This window comes from Pseudoliparis swirei, chromosome 23, assembly GCF_029220125.1.
Source record: "Pseudoliparis swirei isolate HS2019 ecotype Mariana Trench chromosome 23, NWPU_hadal_v1, whole genome shotgun sequence".
In the NCBI taxonomy this organism is placed as follows: Eukaryota; Metazoa; Chordata; class Actinopteri; order Perciformes; family Liparidae; genus Pseudoliparis; species Pseudoliparis swirei.
Window position 1 is genome coordinate 17054015 of NC_079410.1, and position 21708 is coordinate 17075722.

At 42.9% G+C, this 21708-nt stretch overlaps 1 protein-coding gene and 1 long non-coding RNA gene across 2 annotated transcripts; one reads left to right on the plus strand and one right to left on the minus strand.

Annotated features, from left to right (window-relative positions):
* The first annotated feature begins 1005 nt into the window (after window positions 1-1005).
* On the plus strand, window positions 1006-21219 carry rab3db (RAB3D, member RAS oncogene family, b). Its single transcript, XM_056407177.1, has 5 exons — window positions 1006-1338; window positions 3677-3913; window positions 19254-19372; window positions 19638-19762; window positions 19836-21219. Exons 2-5 carry the CDS (start codon window positions 3677-3679, stop codon window positions 20021-20023), a joined length of 669 nt encoding a protein of 222 aa, XP_056263152.1. The 5' UTR covers window positions 1006-1338; the 3' UTR covers window positions 20024-21219.
* On the minus strand, window positions 4318-19631 carry LOC130188712 (uncharacterized). The gene is made up of 2 exons (XR_008830636.1): window positions 19442-19631; window positions 4318-5889 (listed from the first exon to the last, which is right to left on the minus strand). It is a non-coding gene; the product is annotated as an uncharacterized LOC130188712 (long non-coding RNA).
* Window positions 21220-21708: the final 489 nt, after the last annotated feature.

A 21708-nucleotide genomic window follows, 5' to 3' on the forward strand; every position in this document is an offset into this window, starting at 1 on the left:
ACATACACACTGAAGTAAAGCATGAGGAAGCTGGGGGAAACGAAAGGTGTCGAGGGCTTGTTACGTCATCCTGTCATCCCTGACCCTCACAAGGAAACAACCTGTGTGAGAAAGAGGCCCATTCGCAGTTTAACTACAGTACACCTGCAGAGCCTTGCAGCGCTATGGTGCGTTATGAATGCATTATGAGTCATAAAGGCTTTATTCAGTCGTCTGATGTGGAAATAAAGACCTCATTTGCAATTGTTTGATCTGCATGATGGATGTGTAAAGCGGCACAGACATCCTGATACCATGCACAATTCATTTTAGGACTATGGCTGTTCGGTGTGGACAAACCGTAACACACACACAATTTGACTTAAGCACAAACTAACTGTACTGTGAACTTTGGTAAATGTGGCCTTGGAGAACCTAGACCCTCAGGGGGGGGGGGGGGGGGTTGCTGTTGGGTACATTTATTTAGTCAAATAAGGCTGTTGAGTCGGTTTTTAATCACCACATGAATTACCAAACCTCGTGTTACCTTGACTGATCCCAATGAGATGCACAGTTATTATTTTGGATCCAGAGAGTATCTTTTTATTATATTCCTCTTATAATATCCTCCTTCTTGGTATTGGTATAGGAGCATCGGTTGTTTAGACAACCCTTCGTGTGAGTCATGTGGCCTCTTGACTGTTTTAGACTATGTCGCCTACAATGTATCCTTTGTGTGTTGATGTTTTTTCATGTGTTGTTTGTGAATTTTGCAAACTGTTCGACTGTTTTTTTGTGTTTGTTTCTTTTCATATTCTCCTGCACATGAATTCAGTTTCAATTCAGTTTGTATATCACAAATTACAATGTATGGCTATTGCGAAGTAAATGAACAAACTCAATAGATAACAGAACATATAATATATAATATATCTGTATTATCATCTTAACACAAACTCCATAATAGATATCGTTAAAACAACTCCTCTGTCCTGTTTCGCTCCAGTGTGCGTGTTGGTGTAGTGCGCGCGCAGCACCGCGCGTGCAGCCGTCTCCCCTCGAGCTGTGTGCGCTGACACAGCCCCGCAGAGCCTCCAGCGGCCGCCTCACTGTCCGCGTTCACTCCGCCACAGACGGAGCTCCAGCTACACGAGCGAGACCCGGGAGCGGCTCCAACCCTGCGACGCACACAGAGAAGTATCCCGCTGAAGGAAGGAGAGAGCTGGAGAACAAGAGACGCCTCCAACTGCTCCGCGTACGTTACTCTCTACCCGGCATCGCTCCGCCGCCGGACGGACCGCTCACCCCGAGAGACGAGAGGGAACCACGTTGGACGTTTTGCTTTTCTTCCACAAGAAAGTAAGTTTGTTTTTAGTTTCCGAGTTTAAGCGTTTTTTTGTGTGTGCTAACGTTACCCAGAGGTTTTACGCTTTAATATCTACTTTTATGCGAACAGGTAGTCGCTCGCGGAGGGATACCAAACGTGAGGGTTAGGTCCAGCTAATGCGGCATAAAGTGGGGGAAAAAAGTTAGTTCTTTAACGTTAGTCTTTTTTTTTTTCCACTGTCGTAATACAAACCGACGTCCTCGGCTTTATCTCCCGTCGGTGTTACTGTTTCATTGTTTCACCAAATCACGACAACAAAAGAAAAGCGACGTGACAGCTGCCCGCTAATCAATGCCGGTCATTTCCTGCGCGGCTCAACAAACAAGATCCGGATGAGAGACCCGATCTGCACCCCCCCCCACCCCCCCCCCAGATGACCCTCCTGACGTCACGGCAGGTGCTGACCTACAGGGTGCCCCCCTTGTCCAGCGTCAGACATCAGTTAACATGTAGATGAGCACAGTGGCAATAAAACACACAGACACTTTATTATTTATCTGACATCTTTTTAATAAGACGTCTTCGCTGACGATGCACCGAGACATCCCGAGCGCCTCGGTAAACATGGAGGACACTTTTCCCCCCCCCCCTTTTTGTTTTTTTAAGTGGGTGGATCCATGCGATTGGCTCTTTACACACACAAAGAACGTGGCACTGTCTGGCGTGATTAGTGAGACTTACGCCCAGAGAAGCACTTTTTCGGGACGGCAGGTACACCCACCTGTGAAGTTCTGTTGTGAAAGAGGATGGTGTCATGGTTCTGGCTGTGGTTTCCATGTCGACATCAGCCGGCAGGCGCGTTTGTACAGGCTGTGTAGAAAGTCCCCCAGTGGGCCGGAGGTGGACGTCGACCGCAGCTGCACAGAATAATTTTTTTTGGAGGAGGGGGGAGTTTGAAGGATTTTAATAATTCATGAGTAACGGGGTTAGTTTTTAGGCAGCCATCAGTTCTTTTGGATCTGCATACAAGGCAACACTATCAGAACCATGGACCCGTCCTGTCACACTCCCAGCAAACATTCACTCAGTGCATTAATTTTGCCAGGCTTCTCCAATTTCTCACTACCCGCGAGCCTCCTCCTCTTTTCTCCTTGGCCGTCGCGGTAGTGTGATGGATATCTGTGTCCCGCTCAGGAAGCCTCCCATCTGGCCGCTAAAAGCCCAGTGAACCGACTGCTTTCCCGCTAATGGGTCTCGCTGGCAGCTGAGAGTCCCTAGTCTGGTCTCCACGGAGACGGGTCTCACCAGAGAGAGAGAGAGAGCTAGAGAGAGCGAGAGAGAGCTAGAGAGAGAGAGAGAGAGCTAGAGAGAGAGAGAGCTAGAGAGATTTTTTTCCATTTTGATGGCAATGCCCTTTTTAATGGAGCTGAAACAGGATCTCACTGATTCCCGGGTGGATTTGACTCCCGTCTGAGATGAGTTCTTCAGTTCTACGTGTGTGTGTCATTCCTCTGCTCCGTCTTCTTCTTTGGCACTTTTGAGTGTCGCCAACGGTTTGACGAACTCAACGTCTGGTCCGAGTCTCCTTCCTCCTCTCCCCTTGATGCGTGTCAACTCTCCTGTCGCTGTCAAACAAAGGCACACAACGGATTCAGTAAAGGAAACCAAACACGGCCCTTCTCTGTTAGGCCGCTTGGGTAACGCCACTCCTATCGCCATATTTAACCCAAACCGCCATCTTTTTTCTAATTTTTGCCAAGTTGTTTCTTTTGCAACCTTTAAACTAATCGAGTTGTTTCCTGTGAAGGCGGAGCTTTATTTTGAAAAGGTTGCAACGTGGCCGCTGGTTCTCTGTAAGAAAAGGTTTTGCTGCATTCTTTGGTTTAATAACATTGTACATTTACTATTTTTGGTCAGATGAGATAAAGAAAAATAAATTGTGACGGGCACATTTCACTGTTTTGGTGACATTCCCAAAATAAAGAAGTAAAGTACAGCGTCCCGCTCGGCCGAAAACGAGGCGTAAACTAAAATAATGATGGATGTGAACGACGTTTACCTCCTCGATATATAATATAAACATGACGTCACATGACCGCTGTTCCACACTGAGATCACGTGACGACTGCGTGTAAAAGTCTGTATTTCAGCCGGCCTTCCTCTACCTGTGCTGTCTATTTAGAAAAAACACTTCCTGTGCTTAGCTCCGCCCCCAGCTGATTGTGATTGGTTTAATGAAATTCAAAGGAGTGCGTGAGCCCGAAAGAGTACGAGTCTGCCATTTTTCAGCCTAACGCTGCACTCATACACTCATGTTCTCCTCCTTGTGCCCCCACCCCCACCTCCACCTCTCTCTCTCTCTCTCTCTAGATGGCATCAAACGACTCGCGGCTCCAGCAGCAGCCGTCCCAGAAGGACGCGGCCGACCAGAACTTCGACTACATGTTCAAGCTGCTGATCATCGGCAACAGCAGCGTGGGCAAGACCTCCTTCCTGTTCCGCTACGCCGACGACTCCTTCACCTCGGCCTTCGTCAGCACCGTGGGCATCGACTTCAAGGTCAAGACCGTGTTCCGCAACGACAAGAGGATCAAGTTGCAGATCTGGGTGAGTGGTTTTGAAGAGAAGGTGCACTGTGTTTGTTTGTTTTTATTCAGTGTTATTTATTTTATATATATTCACTGGACTTTTATTCCATTAGCAATTTTAAAGCTTCCACGCGATCTCCCTCCTGTGGACACATCTCTGGTTCCAGTGCAGTTTTTGGGGAAAAGGTCATTTCAAAAGGTCAATGAACGGATATGAATTTGAACTTGTGTTGAATTTTCCATGAAGGAAAACCGCCGTCCAATTCTAGTTCTTATACAGGAAGAAGATCGTAATCTGTAGGTCGGATTAAAAATAAATAAATAATTGGAAATCGGCCATGGAAATATCAATCGTTGCGTCTCCAGCTAATAACCATGATTGATTATAAAGTTCTTCGCCTCTCTCAATCTCATACACCTGAGCACAATGCACATTTTAATTAGTCGTAGTTCAGACAATGGACGCTCCAGCCTCTTCGAGATGTTATCGCTTTTATGTAAACAAACCGGGACAGAGAGATGAGGAAAAGGAAACGAGTCCAAGAAGGAGTCTGCCGGGCAGCTTGGAGGTCTGGAGAGATCTGGATCGGTGGGCGTGGCCCCCGTGAGCCGTGTGACTCCCTCCTGGGTTCATAGACATTCCTCCTCGCTGGCCTTATTGGGCATCGAATGGCGCCGAGCGCTCACTTAAATGTGTAAAGGAGACTCGTCGGCCTGAGGAAACCAGGGAAGATTACACCGGTTTATACCTTTTGAATTTATGCTTCAAAGCCCAGCTGGAGGTCAAAGGTCACAGACGATGAGAAACTGTCTCGCCTGCATCTAGCCCTTTCATCCAACCTGTAATATGAACCCTTTGGCAACTTTGAGGCAATGAGCCGTGACCACATCACACCTTTTTTTTTACATTACATTCCATGTCATTTAGCAGACGCTTTTATCCAAAGCGACTTACAATAAGTGCATCAACCTAGAGTACAAACTAAGAACAACAAGAATACAGAAAGTAACATTTCCTCAACATAGTCGAACTACAAAAGTACCATAATAAGAGCTATTTAAGTGTCACTGGAGTGCTAATCTGTGTTTTAATCTAGATATAGTCGGAAAAGATGTTTTTAGTTTTCCTTTTAAATTCACGAAGATGACGCCAAACCAGCCCCATAAAGACGGAGAGGAGATGCAAATTGCTCACGGCTAGTTTCTCCGTCGGTTTGCCGCTGAAAGCGACTCCATCATCTGATCGGGTGAAATATTGATTATAGCCGTTGGTGAATTTTAAAAAATAATTTACGAATGTGTTTTTTTTTGTCGCAATCCCTTTGGGTGTGATCAAATATTTAGTTTCCATGTTTTCACGATGCTAATTATTGTGATTTATGCAGTTTGAGAGTAAAACTCCCGTGAACACGTCGGCTCTGCGAGTCCCCATTTGGTTGCGGTTGGTTTTTGGGCGTTGCAGTGGTTCCTCTTTGCTTCTTGTGCCTTTAACTTGGTTTTTCCTGTTGAGCATGTGACGTCACACAGGATGTGTCAATGTTTCAGGAGTTTGAGGCTTTCTTGTCCTGCAGCCCAACGACAAAGAGAACAAATATTCTCCGTCCAGGGCTTTTATTGTGAAAGGGAAGAACAAAAGAAGCAGATCTTGGTCCGTGTCGAGGTTGGAAGGCGTAATAAAGTGTGCCGTCTTTGCGCTGGTCGATGCTCGTTCCGCTCGCTTCAGTCGGTCCAGGATATTCTGTGTGAAAGCAAAAGCGACCGACTGTAAAGGTGCGTTCACACCAAAGCGACGCTATTTGTTCGCAGGACCGAATCCCGTGAAGTCAACGTACAGACGCGTGTGGCTGCGATAGACGCAACACTTTTCTGGGCGACGTGTTTTCAGCGGCGCAATTTTCGCCCCCCTAGTTGAAATATTTCAACTTTGAGGCGGTAAGCTCGCAACTCGGGCCAATCAGCTCTTGAGTTGCTCCGCGCGTCATCGCTGTCCCGCCGCTGTGGAATCAGAACAAGACGGACAATAATGTTATGAACACAATAACAGATATTATAATGTTATGAACACAATAACATATATTATAATGTTATGAACACAATAACATATATTATAATGTTATGAACACAATAATATATATTATATATAATAATGTTATGAACACAATAACATATATAATAATGTTATGAACACAATAACATATATTATAATGTTATGAACACAATAACATATATTATAATGTTATGAACACAATAACATATATTATAATGTTATGAACACAATAACATATATTATATATTATAATGTTATGAACACAATAACATATATTATAATGTTATGAACACAATAACATATATCAAGTTCAAGTTCAAGTTTTTTTTATTGTCACATCCCCTTTTATACAAGTATAATCGGTTCGTGAAATTCTTATGTGCAAAACACCCGACAGCAGTAGCAGACTAAAAAAAGAATAAGAATGAGAATAAACTATACAATATCCACACAAAAAAAAGAAGAAAGTATTAACAATATATATATAAAACAATGTAATAGAATATACATCATGGCAATATATATATATAAAACAATGTAATAAAATATACACTTTTTTGAGACTATATATATATATATATGTATATACATACAATATATATATACAATATATATATATAAACAATGAAATAAAATATACACCATGGCCATAGATATTCACAGAATATGTTCTGGTGTGTAGTGTTAATGAGGGTCTCAGTTCTTGTTCAGCAGCCTGATGGCCTGACTGAAGAAGCTGTCCCTCAGTCTGTTTGTGCGGCACTTGATACTGCGGTATCGCCTGCCTGACGGTAGAAGGGTGAACAGTTTGTGGCCGGGTGGTTATTGTCTTTCATCATCCGCTTGGCCCTGGCCACGCACCGCTTGGTGTATATGTCCAGGATGGAGGGAAGCTCACCTCCAACGATGTACTGTGCCGACCGCACCACCCTCTGTAGTGCCCTACGCCCAGGGCGGTGCAGTTCCCGTACCAGACGGTGATGCAACCTGTCAGAACACTCTCGATGGTACTGGTGTAGAATGTTCTGAGGATGCGGGGGGCCATGTTGAATTTCCTCAGTCGCCTAAGGAAATACAGGCGTTGTTGGGCCCTTTTCACCACGTGAGTGGTGTGCGTGGTCCATGTGAGGTCCTCGGAGATGTGCACGCCGAGGAACTTGAAGCTGCTGACCCTCTCTACTGCAACTCCGTCTATGGAGATGGGGGTGTGCTCTCCTCTCCGCTTCCTGTAGTCCACGATCAGCTCCTTGGTCTTCTTGACGTTGAGGACGAGGCTGTTCGCCTGGCACCACTGTACCAGTGATCCAACCTCCTCCCTGTAGGCTGTCTCGTCGTCGCCGGTGATCAGCCCCAACACTGTTGTGTCGTCAGCAAACTTGATGATGACGTTGGAGCTGTGCATGGCCGTGCAGTCGTGGGTGTACAGGGAGTAGAGGAGAGGGCTCAACACGCATCCCTGAGGGGCTCCCGTGTTGAGGGTCAGCGGCTCTGAGGTGGTACTGCCCATCCTCACCACCTGGCGGCGGCCCGACAGGAAGTCCAGTATCCAGCTGCACATGGTAGAGTGCAGGCCTAGACCTCTGAGCTTGGTGTCGAGCTTGGCGGGAACAATAGTGTTGAACGCTGAGCTGTAGTCCACAACCAGCATTCGACACAACAGTTCCTCCTCCAGGTGGGAAAGGGCGGTGGAAGTGCCATGGCAATTGCACGTCGGTGGATCTGTTTTGACGATATGCAAATTGCCATGGGTCCAGCGTGGCAGGCAACATGGAACAAATGAAGTCCTTGACCAACCTCTCAAGCATTTACTGACAATCGAGGTGAGGGCTACGGGTCTCCAGTCATTCAGGCAGGTTACCTTGGGGTGTTTGGGGACAGGCACAATGGTGGACATCTTGAAGCTCTCAGGAACAACAGCCTGGGACAGGGAGAGGTTGAAGATGTCTGCGAAGACTCCTGCCAACTGGTCTGCACATGCTCTGAGGCGCGCCCGGGATGTGGTCGGGACCTGCCGCCTTCCGGATGTCCACCCGCAGAAGGCTCTGCGCACGTCAGCCTCTGAGATGATCAGCAGGCTGGTCTCCTCGGCGGCGCTGCCTTCGCGGGCTGCCGTCACGCCGAACCGAGCAAAGAATGTATTTAGCTCGCCTGGGAGGGAGGTAGAGGAGTTCTCTTCACCGCTGGTTTTCCCTCTGAAGTCCGTGATTGACTGTAGCCCTTCCACACACCTCTCACGTCATGGCTCTTGAGCTTTTCCTCCACCTTGTTCCTGAACTCCCGCTGGCAGAGCCGATGGTCTTACGGAGGTCGAGCGGCTCTTTTGTATTCCGCCATATTCCCGAGTCAAAGGCGGTGTTACGCGTGCGCAGTGCAGCGCGAACATCGCCATTTATCCACGGTTTCTGGTTGGGATAAATCCGAACCGACTTGGTAGGAACAACGTCATCTATGCATTTCTTGATGAACCCGGTGACTGAGGACGCGTACTCACTGACGTTGTTGTCCGACGCGACCCTGAACATATCCCAGTCAGCACGTTCAAAACAGTCCTGTAGCATAGACTCCGATTGGTCCGACCAGCGTTGCACTTCCTTCACAGCGATTGGTTGCTGCTTCAGCCTCTGCCTGTAGGCGGGAGTAGTTGGATGGAGCGGTGGTCCGATTTGCGAGCGGAGGGCGGAGGAGGGCTTTGTATCCATCCCGGAAGGGAGTGTAGCAGTGGTCGAGAATCCGCTCCCGCCGCGTGTTGCTTGTTATGTGTTGGTAGAACTTGGAGAACTTTCTTCAGGTTCGCTTTGTTGAAGTCCCCGCCACAATGAAAGCAGCCTCGGGTGTGCCGACTCCTGCTCGCTGATCGCCCGTAGAGTTCCTTCAGCGCTATGTCCGTGTTAGCTTGAGGCGGAATGTACACAGCAGTTACGGTGACTGCTGTAAACTCCCGCGTAGCCAGAATGGTCGACACATGAGCATTAGGTACTCCAGGTCCGGGGAACAGAACGACTTGAGAGTATGTACATGACTTTGGTTGCACCAAGATCTGTTTATAATGAGACATACCCTCCACGATCTTTACCAGAGAGAGTCTTTGTTCTGTCCGCGGTGGACGGAAAATCCTGCCGCTCGATGGCTGAGTCGGTAACCTCCTCCGACATCCATGTCTCCGTAAGGCAGATGATGCAGTTGTCCTTAGCTTTCCGGTGGAATTGCACACGAGCTTGGAGCTCGCAGCTTATTGTCCAAAGACTGTACATTTGCCAGTAAAATGGTGGGTAGTGGGGGTCGATTGGCTCGACGTCTCAGCCTAACCAGCACGCCAGCTCGCTTCCCCCTCCGTCGGCGACGTTTGCGTGAGATCGCGCCTAAAATGGACGGAGATAGTTCCGCTACTGTTCCTGGCGGGACGTCCGAGTAAGAGTTGAAAAACTCTGGTAGGCGGCGAGCAACTGCCGATCCAATCTCCAGAAGTGTGCATCTGTCGTACGTTAACTGGCTGCTAACGTTTTGTGCAAAAATAGTCGCAATAAGAAGAATAAATAACAAAAAACTACTACAAAATCCGGGAGCTCGCAACACAGCCGCCATCACGTACGGCGCCATATCACCAACACCTATTATATATTATAATGTTATGAACACAATAACAGATATTATAATGTTATGAACACTAACATATATTATAATGTTATGAACACAATAACATATATTATAATGTTATGAACACAATAATATATATTATATATTATAATGTTATGAACACAATAACATATATTATAATGTTATGAACACAATAACAGATATTATAATGTTATGAACACAATAACAGATATTATAATATGAACACAATAACATATATTATATATGAACACAATAACATATATTATAATGTTATGAACACAATAATATATATTATATATTATAATGTTATGAACACAATAACATATATTATAATGTTATGAACACAATAACATATATTATAATGTTATGAATATATTATAATGTTATTATATTATAATGTTATGAACACAATAACATATATTATAATGTTATGAACACAATAATATATATATATAATAATGTTATGAACACAATAACATATATTATAATGTTATGAACACAATAACATATATTATAATGTTATGAACACAATAACATATATTATAATGTTATGAACACAATAACATATATTATATATATATATATAATGTTATGAACACAATAACATATATTATATATATAATGTTATGAACACAATAACATATATAATGTTATGAACACAATAACATATATTATAATGTTATGAACACAATAACATATATTATAATGTTATGAACACAATAACATATATTATAATGTTATGAACACAATAATATATATTATATATAATAATGTTATGAACACAATAACATATATTATAATGTTATGAACACAATAACATATATTATAATGTTATGAACACAATAATATATATAATAATGTTATGAACACAATAACATATATAATAATGTTATGAACACAATAACATATATTATAATGTTATGAACACAATAATATATATTATATATAATGTTATGAACACAATAACATATATTATAATGTTATGAACACAATAACATATATTATAATGTTATGAACACAATAACATATATTATATATTATAATGTTATGAACACAATAACATATATTATAATGTTATGAACACAATAACATATATTATAATGTTATGAACACAATAACAGATATTATAATGTTATGAACACAATAACATATATTATAATGTTATGAACACAATAACATATATTATAATGTTATGAACACAATAATATATATTATATATTATAATGTTATGAACACAATAACATATATTATATATAATGTTATGAACACAATAACATATATTATATATTATAATGTTATGAACACAATAACATATATTATAATGTTATGAACACAATAACATATATTATAATGTTATGAACACAATAACAGATATTATATATTATAATGTTATGAACACAATAATATATTATAATGTTATGAAGTAACATATATTATATATTATAATGTTATGAACACAATAACATATATTATAATGTTATGAACACAATAACATATATTATATATTATAATGTTATGAACACAATAACATATATTATAATGTTATGAACACAATAACATATATTATAATGTTATGAACACAATAACATATATTATATATAATAATGTTATGAACACAATAACATATATTATAATGTTATGAACACAATAACATATATTATAATGTTATGAACACAATAATATATATATATAATGTTATGAACACAATAACATATATTATAATGTTATGAACACAATAACATATATTATAATGTTATGAACACAATAATATATATTATATATAATAATGTTATGAACACAATAACATATATAATAATGTTATGAACACAATAACATATATTATAATGTTATGAACACAATAATATATATTATATATATAATGTTATGAACACAATAACATATATTATAATGTTATGAACACAATAACATATATTATAATGTTATGAACACAATAACATATATTATATATTATAATGTTATGAACACAATAACATATATTATAATGTTATGAACACAATAACATATATTATATATTATAATGTTATGAACACAATAACAGATATTATAATGTTATGAACACTAACATATATTATAATGTTATGAACACAATAACATATATTATAATGTTATGAACACAATAATATATATTATATATAATAATGTTATGAACACAATAACATATATTATAATGTTATGAACACAATAACAGATATTATAATGTTATGAACACAATAACATATATTATAATATGAACACAATAATATATATTATATATAATAATGTTATGAACACAATAACATATATTATATATTATAATGTTATGAACACAATAACATATATTATAATGTTATGAACACAATAACATATATTATATATTATAATGTTATGAACACAATAACATATATTATAATGTTATGAACACAATAACATATATTATATATTATAATGTTATGAACACAATAACAGATATTATAATGTTATGAACACAATAACATATATTATAATGTTATGAACACTAACATATATTATAATGTTATGAACACAATAACATATATTATAATGTTATGAACACAATAACATATATTATATATATAATGTTATGAACACAATAACATATATTATATATTATAATGTTATGAACACAATAACATATATTATAATGTTATGAACACAATTACAGTGTTTAGATGTTCCGCTCTCGTCGCGCTGGAGGCGGAAGTCTTTCAGACGTAACAGTAACTTCATCGGTGAAAGTGACCGAGCTGAGTGAGCCTACGGGTGATGTCATGTATTAATATATATATATCAATGTTATGAACCCAAACACGAGGGCGTTAGATGTTCCGACATGTGTGGGACGTTCTCAACAAGTATAAAGCAGAACTAGTGGTTAGTTCTTCCGTGGTGGATGAACGAAATGATAATGTTGAATGATAATTTTTACGGAGACGAGACACGGAGATAAGCCCCGCCCCTCACGGAGCTTCACAACGCTTATGGTGTCAACACGGCAAATGGTCGGGCGAGTAAACTCACGCGTTTTGGCCTTTTGGTGTGAACGCACCTTTAGACGATATATTGACGTGTCCGACGTGTGAAGAAGGCCTTGAGGCGCACGCCAATTATCACGTTTTAACGAGCGCTCTTTAATTCAATTCAATTCAGTTTATTTGTATAGCCCAATTTCACAAATTACAAATTTGTCTCGGAGTGCTTTACAATCTGTACACATAGACATCCCTGCCCCAAAACCTCACATCGGACCAGGAAAAACTCCCAAATAACCCTTCAGGGGAAAAAAGGAAGAAACCTGCAGGAGAGCAACAGAGGAGGATCCCTCTCCAGGATGGACAGATGCAATAGATGTAATGTGTACAGAAGGACAGATTTAGAGTTAAAATACATTCAATGAATATGACAGAGTGTATGAATAGTTCATAGTAGGCATATTCCACGATGGAGACCTCCACGATCCATCAGGCAGATGGCGGTGGGGAGGAGGAGTGGGCGGAGTCTCAACAGGACAGTGGCGTAGTCAGGAGCAGGAATTCCACGACCCAGACCTCGGCGATCCATCAGGCAGACAGGATTTATGCTGTCTCATAGGGTCCGATGACCCCATGAGACGTGAAGTCAAAAGGACTCCGGGAGAAAGCAGAGTTAGTAACGGTGATTGAGAGATGAAAATTCATCCTTAAGGAGAGAAAAAGAGGAGATAGGTGCTCAGTGCATCCTAAACGTCCCCGCAGCTATAAGCCTATAGCAGCATATCAAGGGGCTGGACCAGGGCAAACCTGATTCAGCCCTAACTATAAGCTCTGTCAAAGAGGAAGGTCTTAAGTCTACTCTTAACGAGGTGACTGTGTCTGCCTCCCGGACTGAAATTGGAAGCTGGTTCCATAAAAGAGGAGCTTGATAACCAAAGGCTCTGGCTCCCATTCTACTTTTTAAGACTCTAGGAACTACAAGTAGTCCCGCATTTAGTGAGCGTAGCTCTCTAGTGGGCAATATGGTACTACAAGCTCCTTAAGATATGATGGAGCATCACCAATCAAGGCTTTGTAGGTTAAGAGAAGAATTTTAAAAGTGATTCTTGATTTTACTGGGAGCCAGTGCAGAGCAGCTAGTGCAGGAGTGATGTGATCTCTTTTCTTAGTTTTAGTGAGAACACGAGCTGCAGCATTCTGGATCAACTGGAGGACCTAAGAGACTTATTAGAGCAGCCTGATAATAAGGAGTTGCAGTAATCCAGTCTCAAGTAACGAACGTGAACCAATTTTTCTGCATCTTTTGAGACAAGATGTGCCTGATTTTTGAAATATTACGTAGATGAAAGAATGCAGTCCTTGAGATTTGCTTTACGTGGGAGTTAAAGGACAAGTCCCGATCAAAGATAACGCCAAGATTCTTTACAGTGGTGTTGGATGCCAGGGCAATGCCGTCTACAGAATCCACATCACCAGATAATTGATCTCTGAGGTGCTCAGGGCCGATTAAAATTACTTCGGTTTTGTCTGAGTTTAACATCAAGAAGTTGCAGGTCATCCATGTTTTTATGTCTTTAAGACATGCTTGAATTTTACAGAGTTGGTTGCTCTCCTCTGGTTTTATCGATAAATTTAGTTGAGTATCATCTGCATAACAATGAAAGTTTATGGAGTGTTTCCTGATAATATTGCCCAAAGGAAGCATGTATAAGGTAAATAAAATTGGTCCAAGCACAGAACCTTGTGGAACTCCGTGATTAACGTTGGTGGTTATCGAGGCGCCATCGTTTACAAATACAAACTGAGATCGATCTGATAAATAGGATTTAAACCAAATTAGTGCCGTGCCTGAAATGCCAATCGACTGCTCCAGTCTCTGTAACAGGATGTCATGGTCAATGGTGTCGAATGCAGCACTAAGGTCTAACAAGACCAGGACAGAGAGGAGTCCTTTATCTGCTGCCATTAAGAGGTCATTTGTAATTTTCACCAGTGCCGTCTCGGTGCTGTGGTGTTTTCTAAATCCTGATTGAAATTTCTCAAATAAACTATTATGATGTAGAAAGTCGCACAACTGATTTGCGACCACTTTCTCAAGGATCTTGGAGAGGAAGGGGAGGTTAGAGATCGGTCTGTAGTTAGCCAATACCTCTGGATCCAGAGTGGGCTTCTTCAGGAGAGGTTTAATAACAGCCACCTTGAAGGAGTGTGGTACGTGGCCTGTTAGCAGAGACACATTGATAATATCTAATAGAGAGCCGCCAATTAAAGGCAAAACGTCTTTAAGCAGCCTCGTCGGGATGGGGTCCAAGAGACAGGTAGAGGTGTTCGAAGTAGAAACCGTTGAAGATAATTGGTCACGGTTGATGGGAGAAAAGCCATCCAAATATACACCAGGGCATACAGCGGTTTCCAAGGCCATTCCACTTGAGGACAGATTGGCACTGGTTATGGGCAAGAGATTATTAATCTTGTCCCTAATAGTTAAAATCTTTTCATGAAAGAAGTTCATAAAGTCATCACCACTGAGGTTTATAGGAATGCTCGGCTCCACAGAGCTGTGACTCTCTGTCAGCCTGGCTACAGTGCTGAAGAGAAACCTGGGGTTGTTTTTATTTTTTTCTATTACTGATGAGTAATAGGCTGCTCTGGCATTACGGAGGGCCTTCTTATATGTTTTAAGACTATCTCGCCAAACTAAGCGGGATTCTTCGAGATTAGTTGAACGCCATATGCGTTCAAGCTTTCGTGACGTTTGCGTCAGTTTGCGGGTCTGAGGGTTATACCAGGGAGCAAACCTCCTCTTCCTCACTGTCTTCTTCTTCAGAGGGGCTATCGAGTCCAGTGTCATTCTCAGAGAGCCTGTGGCACTGTCAACAAGATGATCAATCTGGGACGGACTAAAGTTAGACCAGGAGTCCTCTGTTATATTGAGACGTGGTATCGAATCAAATACAGAAGGAATCGCTTCTTTAAATTTAGCTACAGCACTGTCAGTTAGACATCTGGTGTAGAAACTTTTGACTAACGGAGTACACTCCGGTAGTATAAAGTGCCCTGAAACCATAACCCCCCCTGGTGATGTCATCGGGGTCGCGACCTTTTACAGTCAGGATATCTCAGCCTCTGACCATTTTTTAAACCGCAATAGGAAATAGTTTCCGTGCCTCTTTTTTAAAGAAGTGCTTTTCTCTGAGCGTTTGACGAGGCGACTCGACCCTCCTCTCGTGTCGCTGCGGTAGAGGCGGAGCCCCGAGGCGGAGCCGGATCGCTGGAGGAGCCCAGCCCTGTTCGCCGCAGGGCTTTTCACTCTGGAGGAGTCCTCGGGTTCTCCGCGCGCACCAGGAACACGGCTCAGGCTGTTCAAACAGATGAATCACGAGAACCAACAACGTGGGAGACTCAGCGATGAGTCAGCAGCACAGGAGCCCACGCCAAAACACACACACACACACACACATAGACATGACCCAAACCTGTGCCTCTTTTTAAATGACACACGTTTTTACTGTGTGTGTGTGTGGGATCCCGACAGCTGGGGTCAGGGGCTCTGGTGTGTGTTCTGGTGATCATGTGATCCGCTGGGGGGTTTGGGAAGGCCGCATCGAGGTGGCGAACCGGCGCCGCCGGGCAGCCACAGGGAGACCGGGTATTTCCTGAGTGCAGGAAGCGGAGGAAGCGGCCCTATCGGCGCCGGACGGGGACACAATGGAGGACGTGCTGCGGCGCCGTGGAGCGGCGTGTTTAAAAAGGGCGTGGTCACCGAGTTCCTCCCCGTCGACGCGGCGGCGTTAATGATCAACTCTGAAAGACGTTAAACTCGCGTTAGAGACTCCGCCGGGCCTGACACACAAGGCGTGTTTGTTGATGATCGCACTGCACAGCTGCTCGCCCTCCGCTTCACGTGTCATGGAAACGGGATCGCCCGATCACACACACACACACTCTGAATATGCCGAGCTCCAGCGTATGTTCCCTCTGTGTACACGCATTGTTTACATCCCTCTTTTTGTTCCTTTTCCTCTGGGTGTCATGGAGACGTATATCTCTGATCTCTGAGCAAACGCACACACACACACACACCTTCTGCACACTCGCCGTGTGTTCTGGCGCTTTGTGTCTGGTGCAAAAAATACGCAGGTGACTACTCTGACGGGGCCGCTGTAAACCCCGTCCGTCATCATCACACACACACACACACACACACACACGCGCACCCAGAGCAGTTCCGGCTGTAATGGAACATTCATAACCCTCAATGGCCTCGCTGGTTACCTCGGCAACCCACTCCTCGTCCCTGAGGAACACATCAGACACACACACACACACACTTAGGTCCCAGATGCAAATGAGAGCCTCAGATGGGTTACCAGGTAACCGTGAGGGGAGTCGCCCCCCCCCCACGCCCCCGTTTGATCTTTCATCCCCCGAACTGTTCTCTATCAGTCGGGCGGCGCATCCCATTAAACTCGCCGTGGCCGCCAGACGTTCACACTTCACGTGTTCTTTCTCCCGCCGGCTGGTTCTCGACGAGCCAGACGTCCCGGTTCGTCGTCATTCATCGGCTTTTATATTTCCAGGGCCGCACACAGGGTCCATAACTGGCTTTAACAGCTTTTTTTCTCTTCTTTTTCTTTCTTCCCTTAATAATTAAACCTGACATGAACCTGACCAGAATTTAATTTAGAAAATGCTTTTTAATAACTCGCTCACCGTCTCCAATGATTCACTTGGTTGGTGATTCCCGACCAGAGCGACCGCAGTCGTCAGATTATAGATTTGGTAAGGTTTTTCTTTTTTAAAGAAATAACTAGACCATAGACAAAAAAACCTCAAAATAAACCAGTTGTCACCTGGACACTTGTTGTGTGTGTGTGAAAGCACGGCTGGGGGCGAATTATCTTCTTTTTTTGTTTGCTTAGGAAGGTTTAGTGCTTCCTTTCTTATCTCCTGCAGCCTAGAGGGAACACAGGACCCTCCTTTGGTAAAGGAGATGATGCCGCCCCACGCAGCCGGATTCTCTCAGCACTGCACTGTTCCTAAGTCCTCAATACATGTCCTATGTTTCCTTGACCTTGTGGCATCAAGGGGGTCAAGGAAACGACTATGACGTAATTCCTTCAATCAGTAAGCGACTGGGCCGCAGAGACGTCTAAACATTGAGCTAAAAGTCACGTATGAGTTATGTTTCACTCTTAATACCAATAGAATAAATGTTTTTAAATGTTAGGAATCCAGACAAATCTAAACCGTGACGGTCTAAATGTACAAAACAAATATTCCACCAATCCACGTGATGAATATTGTTCGATACCATCGAGTTCAAACCGAGGTGAAACATGTTTGGGTGGTGTTGTTGTTGAAGGGACAGAAATATCGGGAACCACTTATCTGAAATAGCATGCATCTGCATTTTATATATATATATATATATAATAATACAAATATATAGATTTATTTATACACTACCGTTCAAAAGTTTGGGGTCACTTAGAAATGTCTTTATTTTTCAAACAAAAGCACTGTTTTTTCAATAAAGATAACATTAATCAGAAATACACACTATACATTGTTAATGTGGTAAATGACTATTCTAGGTGGAAATGTCTGGTTTCTAATGAAATATCTCCATCGGTGTATAGAGGCCCATTTCCATCAACTATCACTCCAGTGTTCTAATGGTACATTGTGTTTGATCATCGCCTTAGAAGACTAATGTCTGATTAGAAAACCCTTGTGCAATTATGTTAGCACAGCTGAAAACAGTTATGCTGGTGATATAAGCTATACAACTGGCCTTCCTTTGAGCTTGAAGTTTGTAGAACAAAATTAATACTTCAAATATTAATCATTATTTCTAACCTTGTCAATGTCTTGACTATATTTTCTATTCAATTTTCAATTCATTTGATAAATAAAAGTGAGTTCATGGAAGACACGAAATTGTCTGGGTGACACCAAACTTTTGAACGGTAGTGTATATGTATATACAGGACTGTCTCAGAAAATTAGAATATTGTGATGAAGTTCTTTATTTTCTGTAATGCAATTAAAAACACAAAAATGTCATGCATTCTGGATTCATTACAAATCAACTGAAATATTGCAAGCCTTTTATTCTGATTTATTGCTGATTATGGCTTACAGCTTAAGAAAACTCAAATATCCTATCTCTAAATATTAGAATATCATGAAAAGTATACTAGTAGGGTATTAAACAAATCACTTGAATTGTCTAATTAACTCAAACACCTGCAAGGGTTTCCTGAGCCTTGACAAACACTCAGCTGTTATAAATCTTTTTTTACTTGGTCTGAGGAAATATTAAAATTTTATGAGATAGGATTTTAGAGTTTTCTTAAGCTGTAAGCCATAATCAGCAATATTAAAAGAATAAAAGGCTTGCAATATTTCAGTTGATTTGTAATGAATCCAGAATGCATGACATTTTTGTTTTTTTAATTGCATTACAGAAAATAAAGAACTTTATCACAATATTCTAATTTTCTGAGACAGTCCTGTATATATGTATTTATACCGCACATACTGTTTCAGTAGGAGATGAGGGCTGCGGACCACAGTTTGGACAACACTGCCCCCTTGTGGCGTCACATCATAGATCACGTATGGAGTGATCACAAGCAATCCCTGTTTCTTTTCGTTAAGTTAAAAGCGTAGTGTACAAACATATGTGTGTGTTTCGCACGCAGGACACGGCGGGGCAGGAGCGCTACCGCACCATCACCACGGCGTACTACCGAGGAGCCATGGGCTTCCTGCTCATGTATGACATCAGCAACCAGGACTCCTTCAACGCAGTCCAGGACTGGTGAGCCGTCTATTGTTCTCTGCATCCGGGAGAGGGATCCTCCTCCGTTCTCTCCTGGAGCGTTCTCACCTTTATTCCCCCTGAAAGGGGGTGTTTCGATTTCTTGGGAGTTTTTCCTGATCCGACGTGAGGTCAAAGGTCAGGGATGTCGTACGTGTACAGATTGGAAAGCCCTCTGAGGAGAATTTGTGATATTGGGCTATATTAAAAAAAAAAAAATTTGTTTCTGTCGTTCACCTCGCCAACCGCCCTTTCTGTCCGACAGGGCGACGCAGATCAAGACGTACTCGTGGGACAACGCTCAGGTGATCCTGGTCGGCAACAAGTGTGACCTGGAGGACGACCGGTTCGTCCCCACGGAGGACGGCCAGCGGCTGGCGGAGGACCTCGGTACTCGTCTTCTGCCCACGTGAGATGTCTCATTCGCATCCGTGTCGCTGATCCCCCTCCCTCGCCTCTCCAGGTTTCCAGTTCTTCGAGGTCAGCGCCAAGGACAACATCAACGTGAAGCAGGTGTTCGAGCGCCTCGTGGACGTCATCTGCGAGAAGATGAACGAGAGCGTCGAGGGCGACGGCAACCTGGCGTCCAACCACAGGAACCAGGTCCTGAAAGACTCGCCGTCGGAGAGCCACGGGGGCTGTGGCTGCTGAACCGCCCGGCCTCTTACCAGCTCCCCCGACACACACACACACACACACACACACACACACACACACAGACATTTCCTCTCTGTGCCTCGACCACGTAAAGTGCCGGACCTCTTCCTCTCTCATCCCTCCAGCCACAACCAAAGGGACAGCTCGCTGAAATAATCTTCATCAGCGTTGTCAGGCCCTCCTCCTCCGCCTCCTCCCAGTGTTTCAGTCTTTGACGTTTTTAATGGGCTTTCTATCCCTGTTGTTTCTGTGGGGAGCTGATAGTCCCCTGAAGCCGGTCCTTGGCCCCGCCCACTTCAACCGCCCCTCGACAACCGCTGCGACCTTATCTGAACCTTTTTGTTTTGTGGCTTTCTTTCTTTTTTTTCTTCTCCAAGACAAATATTTGTGCAGATAATGCTTGAAAGCTAGGGATGCCAAATAGTGACCGTGGGCGGCTGCTGAGCCGGCTTCATATTCACCGTAGGCTACAAGGGAGAGGGGCATCGATCTTAAATGTTGAATATATATATATAAATAAATGTCTTTGAGTAGAGACGGGGCGGCCAACTCGGCGGTGGAGATAATAAACCTTCACGTTGTCGTTTCTTGGGTTCGACGTTATGATCCGCTCACGTCTCCACGGAGATCACGCACGAGTCGACGGCGTCCCGATGGAAGTTATTTACATTTCAAAGCAAAGATCGGTTGTGAATATATTTTTATTTTCTATTGTTGGTTGTTTTCCGTGAAGTGTCCTTTCCGGTCCGGACGTGCTGACTCATCCGCACTACTTTAACACGAGTGTGCGGAACACTTCGTGTAGTATTTCAGCGCGGTGCAGGTATTTAAATGTCCAGGAGGGGGCGCCACCGAGCCTCAATGTGCTCAACTGTCCTGACGTCTGAATATTTAACCACTTTGTCTGGTTCCTGCCATATTGTAACACTGACGTGTGTGTGAGTAAGTTTGTGTTCCTTCTCTCTTCTGTGTGGCCCTTTGTGTGTCACGTGTCTCTTTCCTGATTGGAGGCTTTTCTAAAAGGGGAGATCACATCGTTGGATCCCTTTTTTAAATTATTATTGAAGGTTCTGAATGTGTAGGATGGATTGTGTGTGTGGTGGGGGGGACAAAGAAAAAAAATGCATCCTATAAATCAAGTATGTCGACATGTGTATTTGAAAAATAAAGAATATATTCATTATAAAGGGGAGAGTGTCATTGCAGCGACTTCTTTTTATGACAGCAGTTTGACCTGAAACGACTGGAGAGCCAGAGGAACTGTTATTCTCCTCCACACTATAACCCCCGCCCCCCCCCCCTCTTCTCCCCGGGCGGCTTATCGCGGGTGAAGGAGCAGGGGGTCTGCTGGCCCGATAATGAGGGTAAAACGAAAGGAAACACGTGGGTGCAGCGAGGAGATAAGGAGCCGTTTGGGTCTGCGGGCTCCGCCTCCTGCTGGGCCACGAGGAGACGGCCGCTCAGGCATACACCCAACAACTCATATTTAAGTATTTACGTCACTTGAATAATGTTCTCATTATTATCTCATTATCAGTCCTACGGTGTATTTCTCTGCCCAGCTATCCGTCTCACTGTTTCTCTCCGCGCGCTTTTACGCACGGCTGCGTTCCTCTTCTTATCCACAGCAGCAACAACTAAACAAGTGGTCAACATCAGTAAGCGTGTGATTCCCCCTC